The sequence below is a fragment of the Xyrauchen texanus genome, chromosome 7 (genome assembly GCF_025860055.1).
Source record: "Xyrauchen texanus isolate HMW12.3.18 chromosome 7, RBS_HiC_50CHRs, whole genome shotgun sequence".
Lineage (NCBI taxonomy): Eukaryota > Metazoa > Chordata > Actinopteri > Cypriniformes > Catostomidae > Xyrauchen > Xyrauchen texanus.
This window is the reverse complement of record NC_068282.1, coordinates 653,558-664,126: the sequence shown is the minus strand read 5'-3', so window position 1 is coordinate 664,126 and position 10,569 is coordinate 653,558. Positions and strand designations below refer to the sequence as shown.

At 43.0% G+C, this 10,569-nt stretch overlaps 1 protein-coding gene across 1 annotated transcript; it reads left to right on the top strand.

The window, feature by feature from the left end:
- The first annotated feature begins 5,336 nt into the window (after positions 1-5,336).
- Positions 5,337-10,267, top strand: LOC127646793 (vesicular inhibitory amino acid transporter-like). The gene is made up of 2 exons (XM_052130697.1): positions 5,337-6,185; positions 7,691-10,267. The coding sequence occupies exons 1-2, from the start codon at positions 5,781-5,783 to the stop codon at positions 8,876-8,878; spliced, it is 1,593 nt and encodes a 530-aa protein (XP_051986657.1). The 5' UTR covers positions 5,337-5,780; the 3' UTR covers positions 8,879-10,267.
- Positions 10,268-10,569: the final 302 nt, after the last annotated feature.

Here is a 10,569-nt window from a genome sequence, read left to right as displayed (position 1 = left end):
TAAATGTCTTTGGTGGAGGGAAGAGAGACCCCAATGATCTTCTCAGCTGTCCTCACTATCCTCTGCAGGGCTTTGCGGTCCGAAACGGTGCAAGTCCCAAACCAGGCAGTGATGCAGCTGCTCAGGATGCTCTCAATAGTCCCTCTATAGAATGAAGTGAGGATGGGGGTTGGGAGATGTGCTTTTCTCAGCCTTCGAAGAAAGTAGAGACGCTGCTGGGCTTTCTTGGTGATAGAGCTGGTGTTGAGGGACCAGGTGAGGTTCTCCGCCAGGTGAACACCAAGGAATTTGGTGCTCTTGACGATCTCCACAGAGGAGCCGTCGATGTTCAGCGGAGACCGGTCACCCTGTGCTCTCCTAAAGTCAACAACCATCTCTTTTGTTTTGTCCACATTCAGGGACAGGTTGTTGGCTCTACGCTAGTCAAAACATTGTCAAAAATGTGTGGCTCTGGAGGGTACTGTGTATCTCAGCGAGTGTTGACGCTGACTATCACACCTGGAGTCACGAGTTTGAATCCAGGGCGTGCTGAGTGACTCCAGTCAGGTCTCCTTAGCAACCAAATTGGCCCGGTTGGTAGGGAGGGTAGAGTCACATGGGGTAACCTCCTCGTGGTCGCTATAATGTGGTTCTCGCTCTCGGTGGGGCGTGTGGTGAGTGACTCCAGTCAGGTCTCCTAGGCAACCAAATTGGGCCGGTTGCTAGGGAGGGTAGAGTCACATGGGGTAACTAAATTGGGCCGGTTGCTAGGGAGGGTAGAGTCACATGGGGTAACCAAATTGGCCTGGTTGCTAGGGAGGGTAGAGTCACATGGGGTAACCAAATTGGCCCGGTTGCTAGGGAGGGTAGAGTCAGATGGGGTAACCAAATTGGCCCGGTTGCTAGGGAGGGTAGAGTCACATGGGGTAACCTCCTCGTGGTGGTGATTAGTGGTTCTCTCAATGGGGCGTGTGGTGAGTTGTGTGTGGATCATGGAGAGTAGCATGAGCCTCCACATGCTGTGAGTCTCCTTAGCAACCAAATTGGGCCGGTTGCTAGGGAGGGTAGAATCACATGGGGTAACCAAATTGGGCCAGTTGCTAGGGAGGGTAGATTCACATGGGGTAACCAAATTGTCCCGGTTGCTAGGGAGGGTAGAGTCACATGGGGTAACCAAATTGGCCCGGTTGCTAGGGAGGGTAGAGTCACATGGGGTAACCTCCTCGTGGTGGTGATTAGTGGTTCTCTCAATGGGGCGTGTGGTGAGTTGTGTGTGGATCGTGGAGAGTAGCATGAGTCTCCACATGCTGTGAGTCTCCGCGGTGTCATGCACAACGAGTCACGTGATCAGATGCGCAGATTGATGGTCTCAGATGCAGAGGCAACTAAGACTCGTCCTCCGGCACCCAGATTGAGCCGAGCAACCGTGCCACCACGAGGACCTACTAAGTAGCGGGAATTGGGCAGTCCAACATTGGGAAAAAAGGGGATAAAAATAATAATAATAAAAAAATAAACATGTGGGTCTATATTGTCAATAAATCACAGAGTCGAGATGATGTTTTTTTGACAGTGCCTCACCCGAGTATGTACATGACATGAAGCGATGGTCCAAGGTTAGTTACATTGATATAAACAACCACTTTGAGTTGCTATGACAGCCAACAACTGCAGAAGTTGAGCGTGAAATTAGTTTTTACTCCAAATAATACTTAAACGGTTGTTGTTCTCCGTCTGGATCGCTCATTACGGTTAGTTTTACATTGCGCCTCGAGACCAGAAACAGAAAACAGGCCGATAGAACCATCATGGCGACGCCCAGCGGTTGCTCAGGAAAACGGTAGATACTCGGATGACCGATCACGGATGTGCGGTTGTTCTTCAGAAATATCAGACCACTAGATGGCGCAAAACTCATTGGCAGCGGTGCCATTTTTTGTTTTTGGCGAGAATGACAAGGAGGCAGTGAGGGATATGCCCATAGTCTCTTCAGTGGGCTGAACAGTTGTTTAAAGTGTTTTGGATCATCCTGCTTTTGTTTCAAGGAATTTCGGTAGACAATTTGAGTGGTGGAAAATTAGATGTGACCCAGGAGCTTTATACTGTGCATGTAAATGCAATCTATTCAATGGCATGCACAGTATAAAGCTCTTAGATCACATCTAATTTGATTGTTTTCATTAACGTCAAGCATTGGGAAAGTCATCTGATGACATTGTTTTATCTCATGCTCACAGATGTGCGTTTGTCAGCACTGTACGATAAGCTTCATTACATGGTGTCCCTTCTGTGCAGCATCATAGTTTTCAGTATAAAGCTCATTAATGATGTGTCTCTATATAGAAAGAGGAAGACGCTCAGCTCAGACCTGCTCGGTGGACTGTGTAATGGGAAAAAGGACAGAACAGATGAGAGAAAGAGAGAAGGAGAGAGCTTGGGCTAGATGTTCGATTGATAATTGTGTCTGAAGAAATCCTCCGTTTGTTTCGGGTGGCCCGGGGGTCCACCACGAGAGGACACAAAGGACACATCCCGCACAAACAAAAGCCAGAGAGAATCATAGCAATGCTATTTCTTGAACAATGGCTTGAGATCAGCTTGTAGAGAAAGATAACATTGAATCAGAGAAGAGCTGATCCTGGGTCAGTGTCCCTGGAGAGAGATTTGCTGTTATGTGTTGAAGGGGCTCCTGGGAGAAGCTCTCTGACCTCTTATTGCCCTCTATGATATTTCTGAAGGGTAATAAACTGAAGGAGAGGAATGGAGGCGACATCGGTGAACTGACACACATACACTCTCATGTTTGGTTAAAATGCGAGTGAGGGAAGATGAGGAGAAAATCACTTGAAACCCTTTATTGAATAGGTTTACAACATACAGGTGATGTCGATAGAGCATGATTAATCAAATGAGTACATTTCTTCATATGCTCAGAGATGTGGGGTAAGTATAGGCTAGTGTCAGGGGCGGATCTACCGGGGTGGAATAGGGTGGCAAATGCCACCCCTGCTGCCACCCCAGTTGGCTGCAAAGAATTAAAAGTTATGGCCAATTTGACAATTTACAAGCGCGAATCTCCAATGTCCGACTGCACTGAATGCAGCACGAGATGACGCCAGAGTGGCAAGAGACTTAATGCCTTTCCGGTGATAATGCCCTCACTTCAGTCATACGTCTATCTCCTATTAAGTGAGATCACATTGTGTGGTCACTTATTCCTAATATGAACTGTTTCACATGAAACCTCAAATGCAAGACACTGATTGCATGAGATTAAGTTTGTCTGTATGAGTTTGTAAATGGCAGCCCGTGCCCTTTTGTAGTGTGTACATACTATTTCTCATCAAACTGTGATAAACGTGATTAAATTAAGAATATATAAGTCTGCCATATGTTGCCACCCCTCAAAAATTCCTGAAACCTTGAATATATAAAAAAAAAAATATATATATATATATTTTTTTTTTAACTAGGCTATTGTCATAGTCAGTCATTATGACAGCTGTATCAACAACTCATTATTATCAGCGTCATCACTTTTATTTATGTTCCCTCCAGTTTCCGTGCAGCACGATCGAGCCGGTGTGTGCGCTGTAATCGCTGACATCAGAGGAGGTCTGCACGCGGCAGATAACGGCACTACGATTAACCCGTTCCGCTCCCACCGGGAAACAGAGGCCGCGAGACCGCGCACCGCCTGAGGGAGAATAAAAGACAATCTCCCGCGAGACCACGAGCACAGATAGACACGATTATATATATGACGAGTACAGCAGGACAGCAGTTATATATATGCATATACACCTGTATGTGACCTATTGCATGAATGCATGAATGGAGGCCTATTTAGAGAGTGAATATGAAATGAGTGAATGCTTTTGGAGAAGTTCAATAGACCAAAATAACACCAAAAGATGCAATTACAAAACCATCATATTCAATGTGATTGTAGCCTAAATGAACTATAAATCAATATATACTGCGAGGTAGAAATATGCGCCACATTAAGGTGCTGAATAGTCTCTCTTAACTACTTCTATCGTGCTTAATATTTAAGAGATTTGGATATCTTTACATTTATTCAAATCCTACCATTGCATGATCTCCTCAATAGCAGCCTAATAATAATAATAATAATAATAATAATAATAACTCGCTTTTTTATTTTGTATTATTATTATTTTGTAGCAATTATTTGTTTCAATGTTTTATGGAAGGAACAGAATAAAGAGAATAAATGTAACTGTTCACGATTCGTTTACGTTTAAGCTTATTGGAGTTCTACAATACGTCTCAAATATTTCTGTAATCATGACAGCATTGATATTAATAAATCCATATTATAAATCCTATATTTCGAGAAAAGCTGCAAGGCGATTTACCGGAGCAGAAGACTACACGAAATGTCAATATTGTACGAGGTTTAATGCATTTCTATTTCAATGAAGATTCTGTGTAAAATGCAAACGCACATATGGGCCTCGGTGGACACTATACAGTGTTTGTAACCCACAGAGAAGATTAATTAGATTACTTAGAAAAGCGCATTTATAAACGGCGGGATTTTAAAACGTGACAACTGAAAATGTCCGATGTAAATAAAGTCTTTGTTTCTGTTCGTTTATAACTTTATACTCCTGTATGATCAAAAACATCCTAATTTACTTAAATGTGTCCAAGAACGAAATTCAGACGATTGACCCAAACACAGCCAATGCACCACATTTCTGCACTAGATCCATTAGAAATGTCCTCGCCAAACTGACTTTACAAACTTATAAAAAAACACCACTTGAGAAAATGAGGTTGCACCTACTCAATTAAAACTAGTTCAAATCTGCGATGTGTTTCATTTCTTGTTCATTTCCTTGACGAATAAAAGAAGGCTTTAAATCCGTTCAAATGCGTATTCCCCAAAAAAACGATTCTACGCGTCGTCAGGTTTCCTCTTGGAACAAAAGTGTCAAAATTGATTCCTGTCTTATAAACCTTATTCTGAAGCAATACAAAACTGGAGGGAAAATAAAACAACAACATTTCAAGACAACTTTTGGTGTCCATGTAAGACCCTGTCAGATGAGATACGTGAAGATGGTTTATATACGTAAAGTTATGCAACACTATGAGACCCCGGATGCCATTGGGTGTTGAAACCAAGTATATTTGGGCATAATGAGAGTGGAGAGAATACGGTCCTGCAAGCACCTCCCCCAGAAATGCAGCAAATCTTTACCCCGTTTTTTTTTTCATCTTTTTTTTTTTTTTTTTCCCGGTACCGAGTAGCGGCGCGCATTAGGGGCCGGAGACGCGCTTTGCGCGCGCAAGTCTAGGCATTGGCAGGCTGACGGTGACACGTGCCTCTCTCTCAACACCCCCAAGCTCCCGTGTACCGCATTGGCATCAGCGACGTCCACTGAAACACAGTCGAAGCTGTGCCACGGATACTGATGACAAAAAGACCGCTCAAAATTACGCACGTTCTCCTTTTACGCACTGGACATTAAACCTGTCCCCGCACCTGAGAAGCGCGCCTCGGTGTTTGGAGCGAGAGAGAAAAAAAGAGAGGAGTGGGCGAACAGGATGCAGGAACCAGGTATCATCTACGCCTGAAAGTGACATGATCCACGAAATTCGCCAAAACACCAGGCGTGATTTCAGTCAGAACTGGAGATAACGAATACGCGTCACCACGAGGGTCCGTTCTCTTCTCGCTCCGTTGATGCGCAGACAAAGAACTCTGGTCGCACACTTATTTCGTTCAATCTAAAATACATCTGCAGAGGTAATTGAGGAAAGCAATCATGGCCACGTTAATTAGAAGCAAGATCTCAAACAAGCTGTCCAATGCGGCCACCACCGTCACCAATAAGTCGCAGACGAAGGTGAGTGGGATGTTCGCCAAATTGGGCTTCCAGGCCGCCACGGACGAGGAGGGTTTGGGCTTCGCCGCCTGTGATGATCTGGACTATGACCACCGGCAGGGGCTTCAGATGGACATCCTTAAAAACGATGAAATTGGAGGAGAGGGCGTTGGGGACATGGGGGGAGAGGGCACTTTCGAAGGGGACAGCCATTACCAGAGGGATGGAACGGGTCCACCGCCCTCAGCGTCCAAAGACGGAAATCTTTGCTCCGAAATTGCCAATCTGGACAAGCCAAAAATTACTGCTTGGGAGGCAGGATGGAACGTGACCAACGCGATCCAGGTAAGACGAACGCACCATTAGTCATTGCGCGTCGTGGGGTAACTGCGCACATGAATTGCCTTGAGACATTCTGCAGATATTTGATGTGAATTCATGCCGAATAGTTCATGGTGTGTAGGTCTGATAATACACTTAATCTTGAGCTGATGTCGTGTTCATCGGAGATCTGAATGATCTAGAGGGACTTGAAGGAGGGACCTTTGTCGCTTCTTACAGCGGGTTCGGCATCGAGTTGACGGTTTAGAGACAGCACTTATTATTATACCGGTCTCACATTTTGTGTTCTCAGTTGATGATTTAGGAGGTTTGTGTGCGTTTCTCCGTCTTATTTCGACATGCGTAAAATGGAGAGCATAATGTCCCGTCACATGTCATCCTCTCTCAAACTCCTTAATCATAATATTTTATTCCACACGAAGCGCGTTCTAAACACGAACACTTTGGATGGCCAAACTGTGCACACATTTAATCATGCTCAGCTAAACCTCTAAACATCAAAATGACACCCGTGACGTGACTCCCTGCATATTTGATTCATCCTGATGACGACACAATGAGGTGAGCGTGACTTTGCTCACAGCAAATGGAGTGTCCTGACTGAAATAAACTGCATTCCGAATGCTCCATCACAAGCCCCTGCAGTGACCATACACGCGCAATGGCGCATAAACAGAACAAGGGACTTTAAGTTCATCTTTACACACTGAAGAGGTCGAAAGAACAACAAATACATGTACACATTTCAGTGAAGCGTGTGACACCAATATAGGTTATACAATAGAATAGAATAGAATTAAATAAAATAGAGAGGGGTATTATTACATTTAGTATTAAGTAGACATACATCAGAATAGTATGGAATGGAATAGAATATTCCATGCATTTATTTGACATGCAAAAAATACAAATAGAATAGAAAGGGACATTATTGCATTGTACTGAGTATAGACATGAAAACGAATAGAATAAAAGAGAATATATATATATTGTGTATTCAGTAGATATGCAAATTAATAGAATAGAACAAAATACATTAGAAAGGATATTTTTAGATTTTGTATTCAGGAGAAAGAATAGAAAAGAGTAGAATAGAATAGATATTACATTGTGTATTTAGTAGACATGCAAATGTATATCGGAATAGAATTGATATTATTAATTGTGTAGTCAGGAGACATAATAGAATAGAATAGAATGGGTATAATTGTGTGAACAGAATGGGGAAGGCTATTACATTGTGTATTCAGGAGAAATCAACAGAATATAATAGAATAGAATAGAATAGAATAGAATAGAATATAAGGGGGAATTATTACATTGTGTGTGCAGTAGACATGCACAAGTATATAATAATATTGAACAGAATACAATAGAACAGAGATGGATAATATTTCATCGTTTATTTAGGAGACAGAATAGAATAGAATAGAATAGAATAGAATGATTATTGTATTCAATGCACATGCGTTCTGTTGTGTAATGTCGTTCCTGTGTTCTCTTCCCAGGGGATGTTCGTTCTCGGGTTACCGTACGCCATTCTCCACGGCGGATATCTCGGACTGTTCCTCATTATATTTGCTGCGGTCGTGTGCTGCTACACGGGGAAAATCCTCATCTCCTGCCTCTACGAAGAGAACGAAGACGGGCAGCTGGTACGAGTGAGAGACACGTATGTGGATATTGCCAACGCCTGCTGCGCGCCGCGCTTTCCCGCGCTGGGAGGCCACATCGTCAATGTTGCCCAAATCATTGAGCTCGTGATGACCTGCATTTTGTACGTCGTAGTCAGCGGGAACCTGATGTACAACAGCTTTCCGAATTTCCCGGTGTCGCAGAGGTCATGGGCCATCATCGCCACCGTCGCTCTCCTGCCTTGCGCCTTCCTCAAGAACCTCAAAGCCGTGTCCAAGTTCAGCTTGCTCTGCACCCTCGCGCACTTTGTCATCAACATCCTCGTGATCGCCTACTGTCTGTCCCGGGCACGAGACTGGGCGTGGGACAAGGTGAAGTTTTACATCGACGTCAAGAAGTTCCCCATCTCCATCGGCATCATCGTGTTCAGCTACACCTCGCAGATCTTCCTGCCCTCGCTGGAGGGTAACATGCAGAAACCCAGCGAGTTCCACTGCATGATGGACTGGACTCACATCGCTGCCTGCATCCTCAAAGGCCTGTTCGCCCTGGTGGCTTACCTGACGTGGGCGGACGCGACCAAGGAAGTCATCACGGACAACCTGCCGCCAGGCATCCGGGCCGTCGTCAACCTCTTCTTGGTGTCCAAAGCGCTGCTGTCGTACCCGCTGCCGTTCTTCGCCGCGGTCGAGGTGCTGGAAAAGTGTTTCTTCCAGGACGGAGGGCGCGCGATATTCCCGGACTGCTACGGGGGCGACGGGCGCCTCAAATCGTGGGGTCTGTCTCTCCGGTGCGCCCTGGTTGTGTTCACGATGCTCATGGCCATTTACGTGCCGCACTTCGCGCTTCTCATGGGGTTAACGGGCAGCTTGACGGGCGCCGGTCTGTGCTTTCTTCTGCCCAGTCTCTTTCATCTCAAGCTGCTCTGGAGGAAGCTCTTATGGCACCAGGTGTTCTTCGATGTGGCGATATTTGTGATCGGGGGTATATGCAGTATTTCTGGCTTCATTCATTCCGTTGAGGGGCTCATCGAGGCATACAAATACAACATCCAGGATTAGTTGGGGAAATGATCGATTGGTGATAAGTGTTACAACACATCCCACCTATTATTGATAACCAAACCGATAAGTTTTACCACCCCCCCCCCCCAAAAAAAACACCAGACCTCGACTTTAACAAAAGACTTCAACATAACGAACAATAAACGAATTATTTATTCTGCGATGCAACAAACACGAGGAGGGATGATTTGGACAACAACACGTGATATTAGAAATAGAACTAAACATCTGTTTTTAAGTGAGTTAAAAGTTGATTTACAAGAGGATGTATCGAATGAGAATAGAACTGCAGGAAGAAATAATTCATTTCACGTTCAAGAATAAAATAACGCGTGATTTGCAATACACAGTAAAACAACAGCAGATCATTATTTACATCACGGCAATAAAATATGAGTAGAACAAATTGATGCATATTCCGAAATTCTATTGGAGGACACATACAAGTCTTATTTCTTATATTTCGCATTACTTTAACCAAAATGACTCGGAGAGGGCGATATAGAAACTGATATTCAAGGCAGCCGGTGAATAGAAATACTTTAACTATGCATTTTGAACGTATTATAGATATTCTCGTGAATAGAAATCGAGATGGTTTAATTCACAAATAAGGATTGCGCTGCATTTCAATTGAATTGACCGGAAAACAAACAAAGAGACTCGTATTTGTACACAAGGCATCGAATATAATCACGCTACAACGAAAAACTAGAAAAGAAAAAGACTAAAATGACGATGAAAGGAAGAGGAATATATTAGAGTTTCCAGCAGAAGGAAATAATGTCAAAACATGGACAAAAAAAATCACTCAAGTTCAATTTCGAGCATTGCGTTGTTTATCGGATATCAAATGTCGCTATTTAAAAAAAGAAAAGAAATATAGCCTATATATATATAATAATAATAATAATAATAATAATAATCTTCATTTTCCCCTCAGTGAAATTTATTTACAACGTGTTTGGATCGAAATCAAGCTGTCTGACTCAATACTCGAAATAAAGAGACTTGCATAAGACATTTGTGATTGTGTGCAATCCAACGGGTGCTGTGGACATGTTATAAACCGTGTGTGTTGTGTTATTGTGGTTTAAAAGATGGAATGTATATCACAAAGTCGTTATCATATATTGTGAAAATGAATATATTGAAGAATAAAGAAACGCGTGAAATTATATTGTACACTTGTATCTGGTTTTCTGTGATATAAAAGACAATGAAACACGTTCATCAGAGATTTAATCCAAATTAGCATGTATTTAAACTGCATATATGCTTTAGCATAACATTTCTGTTGTTGTTGAATTGGCAAGATATTTTCTATAACCCAGAGTACATCTCATTTTATTTTCTGACTATTCATGTATTTGTCAAAGCGAGAAATAAAAGGCATCTTTAATATATATGGCACACATATTTATTAGTAGCATGTGAAATGTATTAAAGCAGCTTATTGCAATATAACAATATGTTCAAAAAGCACCTCCTTGGATGTTACTTGACATTATCCTATAAAAATAAGTGATATCTTTCAAAACAGTTATAGTGCACAGTTATGCAAATGGTGAGTGCAACATTTGTAACATATTTCACATAAAGCAACAGCCATCATGAACAGATGATGCTCGACAGATTGTTGCTGTCGGCTCAGATTCCTCAGATGAAACCTCTACAGACCGAGTCAG

What these genes read in the sequence shown, in the direction of transcription:
- LOC127646793 (XM_052130697.1), top strand. Translation starts at nt 5,781, where the DNA reads ATGGCCACGTTAATTAGAAGCAAGATCTCAAACAAGCTGTCCAATGCG. An exon ending in ACGTGACCAACGCGATCCAG is followed by an intron (nt 6,186 to 7,690) that starts GTAAGACGAACG and finishes TTCTCTTCCCAG; the next exon opens with GGGATGTTCGTTCTCGGGTT.